Source organism: Meriones unguiculatus, chromosome 4 (assembly GCF_030254825.1).
Source record: "Meriones unguiculatus strain TT.TT164.6M chromosome 4, Bangor_MerUng_6.1, whole genome shotgun sequence".
Classification (NCBI taxonomy): Eukaryota; Metazoa; Chordata; class Mammalia; order Rodentia; family Muridae; genus Meriones; species Meriones unguiculatus.
In genome coordinates, this window is record NC_083352.1 from 101,253,366 (window position 1) to 101,269,587 (window position 16,222).

Below are 16,222 nucleotides of genomic sequence, written 5' to 3' on the forward strand. Positions count from 1 at the left end.
TTTCTGTCTGTTCTAGGAAATCAGTGCTTTGGGCAGTTCTCTGTGAGGGGCAGGTATGGAAACCAGTCTCTTGTCTTCTCAGGAAAGATGCTTTGCTACAGGCTCCGCATGGCCTTTCCAGTTCCAGCTCAAACAGGAGGTATAAGGAAGGAGGAATCTTCTCATTCTGGTGTTGGGCTTAAACTCCTGGGCACTGACATCTCACTTGGTGGCCATATCTTTAGTTTTCTTCATGAATAAGGAACTCCAGGGAAAAGGGCTGAAGCAAGTGTCTTGAGTCTGACAAGCCTATCTCACCCAGCGGGGAAGGGACACACACACACACACACTGCTGTTTCTCTTCTGGTTTCTGTGCAATTAATTCCACATGAACTGCTGAGCACTGATACAAACAGCAGTCAGTGCTCCTCTGCTATCGTTGGAGTCCTCAGACTTTTTCTAATTGTTGGGCATTTGGGAATTTCTTGCTTCTCCCTGATACCCAGTAGTTCTTAGAACAAAGGAGGTGTGGGTTGTTTCTTTTATAGGGTAGAGTACCAAAGTTAGAGCCAGTGGGCCAGAGGTGTGGACATGTTAGTTCATCTTGTCCCTAAATTGGCTGACCAGGGACAAGAAGGCACAACACTGGCTGGTGTGCCACCATCTTTAAGTACCTGGGACCTCACATTACTTTTGACCAGCTTCATATATCTAGACCTCTTGGAGATCTTTTCTTAAAGTCTAGTATGTTGTTCCTGATTTCTTTAGGTGTTTGTTCATTTTAACATTAAATTAAACTAAGCTGCCAATTTCAGAATTAGCGTTGACCTTAAAAGAATAAAACAAACTCATGAGTGATGGCACATGACCGAAATCCCAGAGATGGAGGCAGGGGGATCAGTGTTTAAAGCCTCAGCCGCATGTTTGAGTTTGAGGCCAGCATGGCCTACTTGAAATCCTGTCTCAAAAAGACACAAAGGGCTGGAGAGATGGATGGCTCAGTGGATAAGATGATATGCTATTCTTCCAGGGGACTGAGTTCACTTCCCAGAACCCATGTCATGTAGCTCGCAATTATCTGTAACTCCAGTTTCAGGAGATCTGATAACCTCTGGCTTGTGGGCACGGTACTTATGTACACCTACCACTACTCAGGCACACACGTATAAACAAAATTAAATAATAAAAGAAATCTTTAAAACAATAGCAAAACAAGGGGTAAAGGATGAACCAGGCATGGTGGTGTATACTTGTAATTCCAGTGCTTCAGAGGCTGAAGCAGGAGGATCGCCATGACTTTGGAGACTTAACCTAGATTACATTAGTGAGTACCAGGCCAGCTGAGGTCTCGAAGTAATACCTTAACTTCAAAAACAAAACAAAAAAGAGTAAAGGAGACTCTGGGGCTTTCCTGGCACCCCAGCTAAAACTGCACGATAAACTTGGCAGCCACAGCTATCCCTGGTGTCCTCTCCTTTTAATCAGCCTTAGGTAGAGCATTGGATGGGTTTGCTCTCATCCTAAGAGGCTTAGACCCCATGGGTAGTTTCACTGCCCTTCTGATTGTTTTGGGATTTTTTTGTTTGTTTTTTTAAGATTTATATATTTATTATTTATATAATATTCTGCCGCATGTGTGCCTGCAGGCCAGAGAAGGGCGCCAGATCTTATTATAAATGATTGTGAACTACCAGGTGGTGGCTGGGAACTGAACTCAGGACCTTTGAAAGAACAGCCAGTATTCTTAACTTCTGAGCCATCTCTCCAGCCCCATGCCCCTCTGATTGGAATGAAAAAGAAGTAAGGGTTCTTGGGGCCCAGCACCCCAGAGGTGTGTACATATAGTGCCAGTTCCTAAAGCAAGGACTGCAAACTTATGTACGTGATCCCAGGTGGTGGCCCACTGAGAGCTTCTTACTCTTGCTCCCCTCTTTCATTTTCTCTCCATCCTTCATTTCCTCCCTCCCCTTTCTCTTTGCTTTGGATCTTGCTATACAGCCCATGAATACCATGGAAACGAAGGGCTCATTAATCACAAAAGCCAGAAATGAAAAAAAAAAATCAGTTGGTGTGAGGACCGTGTTTATTTACCGTTCATCCATTCAGTGTCTGTAATCTGATGAGCACCCGTGGCTGAAAGACCTGTTGCCTGAGCATCAGGAACTTTGAAACAAGAGGTCAGATTGCTGTGGGATCGTGGCAGGGACTAGTGGGTCCTGGGCTGCTGCTCGAGCACTAGAGCATTTCCACCAGCAGCATCTGTACAGAAATGGATTCTGGTGCTTCCAGCCAGGGCAGCTTACTTATTTGAAATTCTGTGGGTTCCATACTTGTGGATTCAATGTACCACAAATTGAAACATTTTAAAGATTTATTTATTATGTACACAATATTCTGTCCCCATGTATACCTGCACCCCAGTAGAGAGTACCAGATCTCATTAAATAGATGGTTGGGAGCCACCATGTGGTCGCTGAGAACTGAACTCAGGACCTCTGGAAGGGTAGTCTGTGCCCATAACCTCTGAGCCATCTCTTCAGCCCACTTACTTGAAATTCTATTTCATTTTTATTTTTTTGAGAAAGAGTGCCATGTAGCTCAGGCTGGCCTTGAATTCAGTATATAGATAGACTACTTTGAACTTCCGATCCTCCCGCCTCTATCTCCCAGGGGCTGGGATCAGAGGTGTGTGGCACTATGCTTGGTGTATGTGGTACTGGGAATTGAACTTAGAGCTTCGTGCATGCTATGCAAGTTCTGCCAACCCAGCTACCTTCCCAGATAGTGTGGTTTCTGAGAAAGAAGTGAGAAGTCTCAAACCTCACTGCTCACTTGCAAGTGCTGTGATCTTGGAACATGGCTAACTCCTGAAGACTGCTTGAGTCTGAGTGGCCAGGAGCTCAAGGCACATTCTAAGTCAACATTTAACTGTACGGAAATGGGATTTTCACCTTGTTACGCTGATGTCATCTTAACGCATGGCTGACATCTACATTTTCTTTTGTCTTTTTTTTTTTTTTTTTTAAGATTTTGGGAGCTGGAGAGATGGCTCAGCGATTGAGAGCACTGGCTGCTCTCCCAGAGGGCCCAGGTTCAATCCCCAGCACCCAGATGGCAGCTCACAACTGCCTGTAGCTTCAGTTCCAGAGGACCCAACATGCTCACAGACTTACGTGTAGTCAAAACACCAGTGGACATGAAACAACAAATAAATAAATTGAGAAAAAGGTAAACATGAAAGAGTTTTAGATATGAGTGTGCACTTGAGCCAGGTGTTCTACTGCAGGTATCTTGTCAGAACCTTTCTGTGCAGCCCACACCAGGTTAGAACTCATGCTCTTCCCACCTCCACCTCCCAGCTGCTAGGATTTTAGATGTCTGTCATCACATCTGGCTCTGATCACTCTGTAGTTTGTGGGAATGACCACAAACTAGGGGCTTCCAGTAGTAACTTATTCTTGACTGGTCCTGGCAGCCAGAGGGCCAAGGTTAGAGTGTGACAGGAACATTCCATCTGAGATCCCTGCCTCTGTGTTTTGCAAAGCATCCGTCCTCCTATGCATCTGTGTTCTGAGTTCCCCTTTCTATCAGGGTACTAAAGTCACATCTGGGTGGGACTGTCATCTTAGTTTTGTCAAGTCTACGAAACCCCCTTCCTAAATAAGATCCCATTCTTAGGTATCAGAGGTTAATTTGAACAAACCTTTTAAACAGGATTTAAACCACGGCAGTAACAGATGTGCTTCCCAAACAGTGTAACCATAGTCTTGACCATAGTGTGGGCCGGGGCTCCGCTTCCCTAGTTCTCCTAGTCACCCAGTGGTTGCACATTTCCCGCCTTCAGTTCTTTCCTTCAGTGTAAGACTTTACTATCTTGTTTCTACCATACCTAAAATGGAGTGCTTTGAAATATTCTAAAATCAAAGATTTCAGCCTTGTGGGTTTGATGGGAACAAGGTGTGATGGGTTTTTGTTTTGGTCTCAAGTGTATGAACATGTATGTGTGGCATTAGGATATGGCCCCCAGGATAGACTATTGCTGCTATCAGCAGGGCAGGACAGGCTGGATAGTGAAGCGCTGTCTGCTTAAGGGTAGGGTGGCTGGCATGTCTGTAGGGCTTCCTCAAACATGGGGCAGATGTCTGTCTGCTAGAAGATGGGTACCATTCTTACCTTTGTACATCAACAGAGCTGATCTCTTGGAGACTTTGAACTCAGGTGTGATCTAAAGGTGGAGGAGTCTAAAGGCAGATTCTAGGCTGAAAGGGACACTTGGATCTTGTGGCTCACAGAAGGGACATCTTCCCCCTATCCATTCCACAAAGCAAAGAAATTTCCCTACAACAGTTTCCCTTCAGCCAAAGGAACAGAGATGGCAATCCCCAGTGTGTGGTTCTAGTTGATGAGGCAGGAACAGGTGCCTGTTCTGAGCTGATTCTCAATCTCTGGGGCCACTTTCCCATAAGTCAGAGCCTGAGTGAGGATATTCATGGCCTTGCCCAGTGGCTTCCTGTGGCCCCAATATCCCTTGAAGTGACAGAATTCAGCTGAATTCCCATCTTGAGGTTAAAGCCTCAACCACCTTGACACCTGGCAGCTCTCGTCTTCCAGTACATGCTGACCGCAGCCCTCCTTGTCCTCATTCTGGGCTATCCTCAGGCAGCCTGGTGTCTGTCTCTGCCACTTCTATGCTTTCAGACCATCCTGGGATATGGGCTTTTGGCAGCTCTTTTGTTCTTACATGCACTGACTCACATGTGATCTATGAGGTAGTTCTGTCTGAGCTTTGCAAAGAGGGCTACACTGGGCCAGAACGAACGAACACACACGAACACACACACACACACACACACACACACACACACACACACACACACTATTTGATGATATGGTCCTTAACAGGATGCTGGGTGGTCAGTTTTTCCTCCATCCCTGGGTGCCCAGGAAAGGCTTGGCTAAGACTGTCAGGGAGTTGTTTTAGCCCCATTCTCTCCATTAGTTGGAGAACCATTCAAGGTTACAGAATCTCACAGCAGTGGCTCCTTGGGGGTCTTCTAAAACCACCTACCACCTTCTGCTGGGGAGCTGTTTCCTGTTTCTGCAACTTTGTACTGCCTGGACCCCTCTCAGGCTGTCCCTAACCTTTCTGGAGTTGGCTTGGCAGGTGGGGTGGTCTTGGTCTCCACCTAGTTCTGCTACACGCTCAGCTGCAACCTCAAGGTTGTGGATACCTGGTTGGAGCTGGGTGGTTCAGATGAGACCTAGGCTTTCTCTCTTGCTCTCAGCCAGATGGTCTTCAGTGTACATGAGCCCTGCAGGCTGAAGCAGGTCAGGGGGAAAAAAAATTAAATGACCTGACTGAAATATGGAAAAAAAAATTAACCATTGTTATCATAAGGTGATGTGAAAGGAGAAACAACAGAAGTGGTCTGGGTGGGATGTACCCCCTAGAGAGGGTGTACCGTAAAGCAGGTTAGAGAGGGAGGAACAAGGTAGTCCCAGCATGAAATGCCAGGGATGGAGCAGAGGGAACTGAGAAAGGGTAGCACCAAGAGGAAGAAGGAAGGGCAAGTGAAATATGGGGAAGAAGAGCGTGCAGGCATCAGTTACAGGTCTGTGTTTCAGATCACACTAACTGCAGAAGTGGAAGCAGAGTTCTCCACTGTGTGATGAACCAGTTTCTGTTCCAAGTGAAGGTGTTCCTGAGGCCCCTGTCTCTGTCTTAATCCGTTAATGCATTTTGGAGCATTTCTTCCAATGCAAGGAGTTAATTTAATTTAGTTAATTAATCCATCCATCCTTTCTTCCTCCCCTCTTCCCTTCCTCCCTTCCTGCCTTCCTTATTCCTGCCTACCAACCTCTGTTTCTTTCCAGCCTGACCTTAACACAGAGCCCAGGTTAGTCTCAAACCTTGTGTTCTCCTGCCTCAGCGCCCTGAGGACTAGGATTACAGGCGTTCACCACCACGCTTGGTGCTCATTTAATTTTTTCAGTGCCACCCTGAGCAGTAATAATGCGATGTGGTAGGATCCACTTTATGCAGCACTAGCATGTCATTCGTGGCCTCAGCTTGTGTGTTTGGAAGAAAAATGAGCCCTCTAAATATCTCAGTGTGTGCAGAGACTGAGCTGGTGCAGGATTGCTTGGCAATTGCTGTGGGACTTGAAGGACTACGTAGATTTTGTTTTTTTCCTGGGAGGGATTAAGGAGGGCCGCCTTGCTTTCCCTGGTGGCTGCTTGGTAGGAGTGTCACATGGCTGTCATAAAGGCCACAAATTGATTTTGTGAGCAACAGAACTTTCTTCTCCCTTGGTCCTTAGACGATGCATCCATGAAAGTGCAGGAAGGCGGGCACAGTGGCGCACACCTGTGATCCCAACTCTAGGAGGCAGAGGCAGGTGGATATCTGTGAGTTCGAGGCCAGCCTGGTCTACAAAGCGAGTCCAGGACAGCCAAGGCTACACAAGAGAAACTCTGTCTCAAAAAACAAAACAAAACAAAAACAAAAAGAAAAGTGTGGGGAACTTTGCCCTGACACTGTGGCACAGCAGAGTCCTCACAGGGTACTGTTTTTCCTTCTCAAAAAGGCATCAATCATACGGCATTAGGATCCCATACTGATGGCCTTACCTAACTAACTACATCTGGATGATCTATTTCCAAATACGGTCACATTCTGTGGAATTTGCATAAGAAGTTTGGGGGTCACAATTCAGCCTATCACAATTCAGCCGATCCTTTGATTATGCAAGCACAGAACAATAGCTGAGCAAGAACTTTATGAAACCCAACTCGGCCAGACATAGCAGAGCACACCTGTCGTGCTGGCACTTGCTAGGTTAAGACAGGTGGTGGTGCACGCTCCCAGCATTCCGGAGGTAGAGGCAGGCTGATCTCAAAGTTCAAGGTCAGCCTGGTCTATAGAGTGAGTACCAGGACAGCCAGGACTATGCAGAGAAACCCTGTCTCAAAAAACCAAAAACAAACCAATAACAAAAACGAAGAGGGTGGTAGTCCCAAGCCAACACTAGTGAGATCCTGTCTCAGAATAAAAATAACTAATAGGTATTGATGGAGTGTAACTCAGCTGTGAATTCTTAGCTACTACTATTCATGAGGCCGTGCACTGCCAAAAAAAAATGAAGCAAAAAAAATTTCATCAGCTGTATTGAAGTATCACACATATACACAGTAAATTGCAGTTGCAGTAAGTGTAATTTGATGATCGTGCCTTCCATCAGACATCTCCTATGAGCTTTTCATTATTCCTTCTTCGTCTCACCTCAGTCCTGGACACTCACCTGCCTGCCTTCTGTCCCCAAGGTTTTCCTGAAGCTCTTCCTGTGGAGGGACCTGCCTCCTTCAGGTTAGCTTTCTCAGCTCAGCACACTTGTGCTAGCAGCCATCCTTCTGTGGTGGGAACAGAAGGGTGTGCAGGGAAGCCCTTCTGGACTACGGGCCTACACTAGAGTCACGAGCATCCCTTCTGTTGCTGAGCAGGATCTACTGATGGATGTCTTTTTGTGTCTGCCCACCTCTCAGTCGGCACTGGGACCGTCTTCAAATGTATCATTGAATGGAACTGACATTTGTGCATGTATCTTTTTGATCATCCTCAGATTTCATTGTTCTAAACTGTAAGCCATGATCATGTGGCATTGGGCATTTTGTTGTTGTTGTCGTCTCTTTTGATGTTTTGAGACAAGGTCTTGCTCCATAACGAGATCTTGCAGTGTAGCCCAGGCTGAGCTTAAACTTATGATCCTCCTGCCCGAACTCATGAATGCTGGAATTTCAGGTGTCTGTAACCTGGCTCAACTCTTCAAGATACTGCCAGATCACTTTTCAAAATGGCTGTGTCAGTCCTTATTCTCCTCAGCAGTGTATGAAGCCTTCTGTTGTTTTCATGTCTGTCCATTGTGACTGTGGCCGCTCTAGTGGGTGTACATAGCTCTCTCACGGTTTATGTTTGTGTCTTGCTGGTGGCTCTTTAGGCACTGACATATCTCCTTTGTGCCATATTTGTTCAGAATGTTTTTTCCCTTATAGTTGTACAAAAGTGGCCATGAGAGCAGTCTTTGTACCTTCTCCAAGCCCATGGGATCTTTGGACCACTGGCAAACAATCTGAATAGTCTGGCTTTGAGACCTGTTTATCTGTGACATTTGTAAGCAAAATATCTTTATTATTGTTGTTATTGCTATCATCATCATTACTATTTTATGGTGCTGGGGATTGAACCCAAGGCCTGGGAGAGCATGCTGAGCATGCTTCATCCCCAGTACTTAAAGAAATTTCAAATAAAATTTTTAACCTGAGATGCTGAAGTGAAGTCAGCTATGAGAAAAAAGAATGTGAGGTGAAGTTTGAATGTGGCCAAAGAGTTTGACATTCGAGAGGATTGTTCACATTTAAAATGTCATTCAAAGCAAGAGAGATTGGTTCTTCAACAATGTGCCCAGAGAGAAGAGCTTGAAGCTAGGGCTTCTGTGGCCCTTTTGGAGCCCAGCCAGTAGGGGGTGGCTTGAAGTTTCAGGTACTGAATTGCTAGGTCACCAGTCCTGGGTGTGAAAGTGCACAGAACTAGCATGTTGTGATGTTGCAGACACACTAGGTCTAAATTATATCCAGACTTTGTTTGTTGAGACTTTGTTGAAGCTCATTTTGAACTTGAAATCCTCTTGCCTTGATTTCTTCAGTGCTGGGACTGTAGGCCTGATCTACCAGTCTAGTCAGGGTTTGATATTTTCATTAAAATCAAAAGTCTTCATGAAGGAGCTCTATAGGGCACAAGCTGTTCCTTACCTTAATAATCAAGCAGAAAATTAAGTCAGAGCCTGGAAGGCTGCAGAGCTCAGGGTTCTTGTGCTTTTTCAGGTGTGATGTTTGGCCCTTCCGATGATCATTCAATCATCACATGAGAAGCTGGAGTGGATAGTAGGTATCCCATCCCTGGTAGGATAGCTCCTGCTTGTATAATATATATATATATAAAATATATATTTGTGTTGGGTGTGTTGGCACATGCCTTCAATCCTAGCACTTAGGGAAGCAGAGACAAGTGAATCTCTGAGTTCAAGGCTAGCCTGGTTTCCTGAGTCCAGGACAGCTAGGGCTGTTACACAGAGAAACCCTGTCTGGAAAAAAAAAAAACAGACAAACAAAAACCAACCAAACAAAAAGATTTGTTATTATTATTTTTATTTCCATGTATGTGGGTGTGAATGCATACCCAAGAAGGCAAGAAGAGGGCATCAGATTCCTTGGAGTTGGAGTTAAAGGAGTTGTAGGTGCTCGGAAACAAACTCAGGTCCTTCTCGAGCGGCAAATGCTCTTAACCTGTGAGCCGTCTCTTCAACCTTGTGTGTAGCTTTTTTGGTTGAGGACCCTTTACCATTGATGCTGGATAGGCACAGTTTTGCTACTGCCAGGATATGACCCTAGTGGTTGGAAAGTGAAGGTGCCTTATTGCTCCTCCTCAGCATGACAGTACATCACACTCTTGCTCCTCAGAGAGAAGAGGGGTGGGGACCACCTTTGAGGGTGTCAGGTTTGCAGGTGGTTTCTTCTGTTGGAGATTTGAGTACCATGGCCTCACTGCTGGGTAACTGGACTGAACAGAGCTGGCACACACTTGCTGTCCCCATTTGGGTCTGTGGGCACTGACTATAGCCCCCAGCGTCTGAGTTTCCCATTCCTCAGCTTTTGGCATGGAGACAAAGTCCACTTGTTCTGTCGGCCCTGTTGTTGAAAGTGACACACACAGAAATGTCTTGTTGGTTGGCAAAGGACAGGCCCTTCAGGTGCTACCCTCCATTCTTTGGACTGATGGATATCTGCACTATTCAGTGTGCCTGAGAGTTTGTTTTGAGTGGAGAATTTCACAGGTCCTTGTCAGCTAACTAGGGTGATGTGACTTAAGCAGGTTGGAATCTAGAGTGAACTCAGGTTGTTCTGGTGACAGCTGCTGTGAAGCCTGTTTCTGAAGTGTTTCTGTTCAAAACTGAAGCATCTCTGGTGCACGCCTTTAATCCCAGCGGAAGCGGGACACTCCTGAATTCAAGACCAGCCTGATCTACAGGTGAGTTCCAGGTCAGTCATGATTACATAGAAAAACCCTCTCTCAAACAAACAAACAAACAAACAAACCTATAACAAAAACCTGCTGTGATAAAAGCAGGTACCACAGACCTTGTAGGGAAAGGAAAGCCACTGAAGTTTATGGTTCTTCTGTATAATTTGTGCAGTGTGGTAGCATCTGTCCCAAATGCCTCCTTGTCTCTGCAGTCTGTTGTCGATTATTAATGTTTATTATAGATTTATCTTTTAGTTAAACAGAGGTTATTCCTAAGCCAGCTGTATACCCAAATCACCACACAGAGACTAGGATTTATTTAATTAACTTAGAGCACTAGGCAATAGTTACTCCATCTTAAACCTCCAACCACACATAGCTTTCTCCCATTCAGATTTCCCACATTATACTTGCTTTTAGTCATATCTTAGGTCTGGTTCATCTCTCCTCGTGGTTTCAAGTCCTCTCCTGCTGATCTCTCCTGTCCGACTCTCCCACTTGCTCCTTTCTCTCCCCCCTCCCCCAGACCAGGATGTCCCACCCTATTCTCTCCATTGCTCAGCATTGGCTGGTTGTTTTATTGAAATTACAGAGAACAAATGGTGGCATGTTTACACAAACTTAAGACAAGTGATGCTTAGAATAAGCATCACAATGCAATGTCCGGATTGAAAATGGGTAGTGTGATAGGGAAATCAGTATTTGAATGAACAAGGGTAAATGTATACATTCCACAAGAAGCGTTGTGCCGACAGCGGCCCCTGGTCCCTTTCTTATACCGATTTGGCATCTGTGTCCTTGTAACGGTGAGGTGCTCCCTAAGGTACCGTAGAGCAGCCCTGGTTCCTAAATGAAAGGGTGGTTGTCCATTCACAGGGTCTTGTCTTACGAGTAGTTCTTCAGGGCAGGTATCTGTTCTTGTTCCCATAGATATAGCTTTGGGAAACTGCCTGTCCTGTCAATCCCAAGACAGACAGATCTTCATAAAGATAACCATTTTACACTTTTAGTTACAACTGACCCTTCTAAATGAAAATTTACAGCTTTCCTTATCACAAAACCTATGAATATACTGCTGATTTTAAATTTCATTGGATGATAATATATTAATAATTTGCAGTTTATGTTGAAATTATTTTAAAAATGCAAATTCTAGGTGTTTTTTTTTTTTCTCTAAAGAAAGCCATAATTCAAATTTCTTTTCCACAGGGAAAATAAATTGCTCTCTTTTTCTTTCTGTGATAGAAATGGAACTCAGGGTTTCATTCATGCTAATCATCATTTCTACCACTAAGTACCTTCAGCCCCAAGAATCCATTTATGGGGGATGGAAAGATGGCTCAGCAGTTAAGAGTAGATAGCACTCTTTCACAAGACCCAAGTTTGATTCCCAGTACCCACATCAAGTGGCTTAACAACTTCCTATAACTCTAGCTCCAGCAGATCCAGGATCTGATGCCTTCTTCTAGGCTCTAAAGAGGACTCGTATGTGCATGTCTCCCACTTAAAAAAACAAATTGAGCCGGGTGTGGTGGTGCACTCCTTTAAACCCAGCACTTGGGAGATAGAGGCAGACAAGAGTTCTGTGAGTTCGAGGCCAGCCTGGTCTACAAAGCGGGACAGTTATGCTGAGAAAAAAAATCCGTCTCGAAAAAAACAAACAAACAAAAAACCAAAAAAACAAGTATGAAAAAGAATTATTTCTCATATGAAAATCATAATTATGGGTTGGGTGTGGTAGCATATACCTTTGTTTGTTTGTTTGTTTTCAAGACAGGGTTTCTTTTTGTAGCCTTGGCTGTTCTGGACTTGCTTTGTAGACTGGGCTGTCCTTAAACTCATGGACATCTGCCTACCTCTGCCTCCCTGAGTGCTGGGATTAAAGGCGTATACCTTTAATATCAGCACTTGGGAGGCAAAGGCAGCCAGGTCTCCGAGCTGGAGGCCAGCTTGGTCTAAATAGTGAATTTCAGGCCAGCCAGAGGTACAAAGTGAGATCATATCTAAAATAAATAAGGAAGCATACACTTTCTGGTTTGAATGTAGGGTACTTGAAGTTTCTGATGTTCCTTTGTCCTTTGGCTGTCACCTGCTGTGGCATTAAGGCATTAGCTGATACTAGTTAGTTTATGTGATTGTTCTCTTCCATTTGAAATGAGCCATGATTCCTCCTTCAACATCAGTTAATCTTTGGGTGGTAGAGTTCCACGTGAAAAGTAAAGCCACACCCCAGTTCAAATACTGAGGGATTATATCTGGAAGTGACACCTGGCCTCGGGGCTCTAGTGAACTCAGGGTGAGCACTTGTTCAGTCCCCTGTGGCCAGTCCTGAGCCTGGCTCACTATCTTCTTGGTTACCTGTTGGGAAGTTTGGCATTCACGCCAGTGCAGTGTGGTATGGCTGACGCTCAGTAGGAACACTTTAACCACCAGCCTTCAAGTCTAGAGACAGACAGGACAAGGAAGGTATTCTTGTTCAAGGCCACAGCCTTGGAACCTCTTCAGTGCCCTGCTGCAGAGGTACTCATCAGCATGAGGCTGTCATTTCGTGTGATGCCTCGGGGGCGGGGGGTGTGTGTGTGGGACGCTTAGGCTGTCCTGTTTGGACTCTGCAGACGTGCTTGTCCTGCCATCAGCAGAAGGAAGACAGATGAGGGTGGGACAGTCTACTTACACCCTCAGGTCAGACGAGAAGAAGGCTGGGGTCTTTACTGTGAGAGAGGGACAAAGGTTGGGGCTCCTAGAAGTATGAGGGAAAGGAAGGGACAGTTCTCTGCCTTACTGTCTCAGCCTGTGAGACGGAACACAGATTATTCCCCGAGGACATTTGACAGGTCATTTCTGGTGGCGGTTTGGGGAGGGTACAAATGTTGAAACACAGTTAGCCAAGAAGAGAATGATGCAGCTGGACACACTGGTGCACGCCCGTAATCCCAACACTCAGAAAGGCAGAGGCAGGCAGATCTCTGTGAGTATCAGGCCAGCCTGGTGTACAAATCAAGCCCGAGACAGCCAGGGCTACACAGAGAAACCCTGTCTCAAAAAACCAGGAGAGAGAGGAGAATGCTTGTCATGGTGTGCATACCGTTGATCCCAGCTCTCAGGAGGTTCAAGCTGGAGGACCTGAGAATTTGAGGCCACCTTGAACTACATAGTGATAAACTATCTTAAAAAAAGCAAGGACCACAGTGCTTGCTTTAGCAACATTAGAACAATAAAGAGAATAGTATGGTCTATGCACAAGAATGACATATTTGTGAAATTTGTGAAATGTTCTATATTTAGAAGTTAACAACAACAACAACAAAAACCCAGACACACACACAGACACACAGACACACACACACACACACACACACCACTGGGGTTATAGCTCAGTAATAAAACACTTACCTACATGGGGCCCTGAGGTCAATCTCCAACAAACACCAGAAAAAATATTTTTAAAAGTGATTAAATTCCTGCCCTGCCCGGAGGGCCTGCACGGTGGTCCATAGGAAGGCTCCCAGAGGAAGAATTCCATCTATTATAATTCCTTTCTATGAAGGGCATTTTGTCAGTTCAAGTGAACACAACCACTTGCTGATGAGCTGGAGATGTGAAGTGCTGAAAGGGGACAAATGATGCTATGTAATGGCTTTACCCTCTTCAGGCAGTCTTAGGGATTGGATCTGTCCCCAAATAATTCAAGTCTCAAAATTCTGACCACCCCTAGCACCTCAGAATGTAACCACATTTGGGGATATTATTGTTGTAGACATAATCAGTGAAGAGGAGATCATTTGGGAAGGCTCTGGGACGCACTAGGAAAGGTGTTCTTACAAAAAGAGGAAATTTGGACACAGAGAGTACATAGGTAGAGATGGGATGGTGTCGCTGCAAAACCACCGAATGTCAGAGGTCGGCAGCAGCTCCCAAGGCAGCAGGGTTTGATTTTTTTTTTTTTTTTTGGTACTCAGAGGTCCCTGTGCACATTGCCCTCTCTGTACCCTGGAGTTACAGCAGCCACAAGCAGTGTGAGGTGTCAAGAGGTGAGCGTGACCGAGTCAGGAGAGTTACCGTGCATTCTGGGGTTCTTGGTGTGGGCCTGTCTTTGGTGAGGGGTTGTTAACCAGAGAATCTAATTGCTTTTGTTACGTTCCATGGACTCTGGAAGTCCCCAAGGAGCTGAGGTGTGGTCCAGCCCTGGTGCTGGACAGTGAGTAACCGTCAGCAGAAGCTCTGCAGCTGTACAAATCCAAGAGTTTGGAAAAATCTCAGGTCTGAATCTGTGAGTGTCTGCTATGAATTCTCCATAGTGTGTGTGTGTGTGTGTGTGTGTGTGTGTGTGTGTGTTTGCTTATTTATTTGTTTCATTTGTGTTTTTTCAAGACAGGCTTCTCCATGTAGCCCTGGCTGTCCTGGAACTCCCTCTGTATACCAGGTTGACCTCAAGTTCACAGAGGTCTGTCTGTGCCCCTCCAAGAGCTTGGATTAAAGGAGCGTGCCACCACGTTTGTATATTCTTAAGGATGCTTCTTCTGATGTGAGGGATGAAGACCACAGGCTAGGTTGTTTAACTAGTTTTTCAGTTTGGGTGAGAAATAACCTTGTTTACTGATGGGCAATTTTATTTTGTCTGAATATTTTAGCTGTTGCATAAAGAATTCTATCCAGAACTTCCATTAGGGTCCCAGAAGTGCTTCAGATGCTTTGCCCACAGACAGGGCTGGTGCCCACCTGCTGTTTGCTGTTTGAGTGAGTCATGACCTCACACCTCCTTAGCATATCTATGCTAAGGGCCTGTGGCGACACAGCTCTGCTGCCAGCATCTGGGCCACTGCCTCCACTCTGTTCTCGCTTGCCAGCCCGTGCGCTGGGTGAATGCTGACCCTTTACTTGTACTCTGCTGCCCTCTACCTGGACTGATCTCACAGCGAATGTGTTTTTATGTGTGGCTAACTGTTCTGTTCTCCCCACAGAGTGTTTAGAAGACGCAGCAGCGGGGCTCCCAGATGAACAACCGAAAGGAAGAGATGGAAATCACGTCTCACTACCGGCACCTGCTTCGAGAGCTCAACGAGCAGAGGCAGCATGGAGTCCTGTGTGATGTGTGCGTTGTGGTGGAGGGCAAGGTCTTCAAGGCACACAAGAACGTCTTGCTTGGAAGCAGCCGCTACTTCAAGACACTCTACTGCCAGGTACAGAAGACATCTGACCAGGCCACTGTCACTCACTTGGACATTGTTACAGCCCAGGGCTTCAAGGCCATCATTGACTTCATGTATTCCGCCCACCTGGCTCTCACCAGCAGGAATGTCATCGAGGTGATGTCAGCTGCCAGCTTCCTACAGATGACTGACATTGTGCAGGCCTGCCATGATTTCATCAAGGCCGCACTGGACATCAGCATCAAGTCAGATGCCTCAGATGAACTCTCAGAATTTGAGGTTGGCACCCCAGCCAGCAACAGCACAGAGGCATTGATCTCAGCGGTGATGGCTGGAAGGAGCATCTCTCCGTGGCTGGCACGGAGAACAAGTCCTGCCAATTCTTCTGGAGACTCTGCCATCGCCAGCTGTCACGAAGGAGGAAGCAGCTATGGGAAGGAGGACCAGGAACCCAAAGCTGATGGCCCCGATGACATTTCTTCGCAGTCTTTGTGGCCTGGAGACGTAGGCTACGGGTCTCTGCGCATCAAGGAAGAACAGATCTCGCCATCACATTATGGAGGGAGTGAGCTTCCGCCTTCCAAGGACACTGCATTACAGAACTCCTTATCCGAGCAGGGTGCTGGAGATGGCTGGCAGCCCTCAGGCCGGAGGAAGAATCGGAAAAACAAAGAGACTGTCCGACACATCACGCAGCAGGTGGAGGAAGACAGCCAGGCTGGCTCTCCAGTACCCTCATTTCTGCCCACATCAGGATGGCCTTTCAGCAGCCGAGACTCAAGTAAGCCTTTCTTGTGGCAGGCTGGGTGTAGGTGGCCAAGGTCACCATGCTGATGACCTCATGACTGGTGGTGAAGTGGCACATTCCCATGTTCACACTAGTGCCTTCCTATGGTGACCCTTTTTTGTTTTTTATTTTTTCAAGACAAGGTTTTTCCGTGTAGTCCTTGCTGTCCTGGAACTCACTGTATAGAACAGGCTGGCCTGGAACTCAGAGATCCACCTGCCTCTGCCTTCC

General features: G+C 46.0%; 1 protein-coding gene across 3 annotated transcripts in view; it reads left to right on the forward strand.

The window, feature by feature from the left end:
• Zbtb46 (zinc finger and BTB domain containing 46) overlaps positions 1-16,222 on the forward strand; it is a 73,334-nt gene that overhangs the window by 19,050 nt on the left and 38,062 nt on the right. For all 3 annotated transcript variants that reach the window (XM_060382692.1, XM_060382693.1, XM_021646122.2), the window contains one exon: positions 15,016-15,985. In XM_060382692.1, coding sequence (XP_060238675.1) covers positions 15,049-15,985 — 937 coding nt within the window. In that variant the 5' untranslated portion in view covers positions 15,016-15,048. The remainder of the gene's footprint in view (positions 1-15,015; positions 15,986-16,222) is intronic.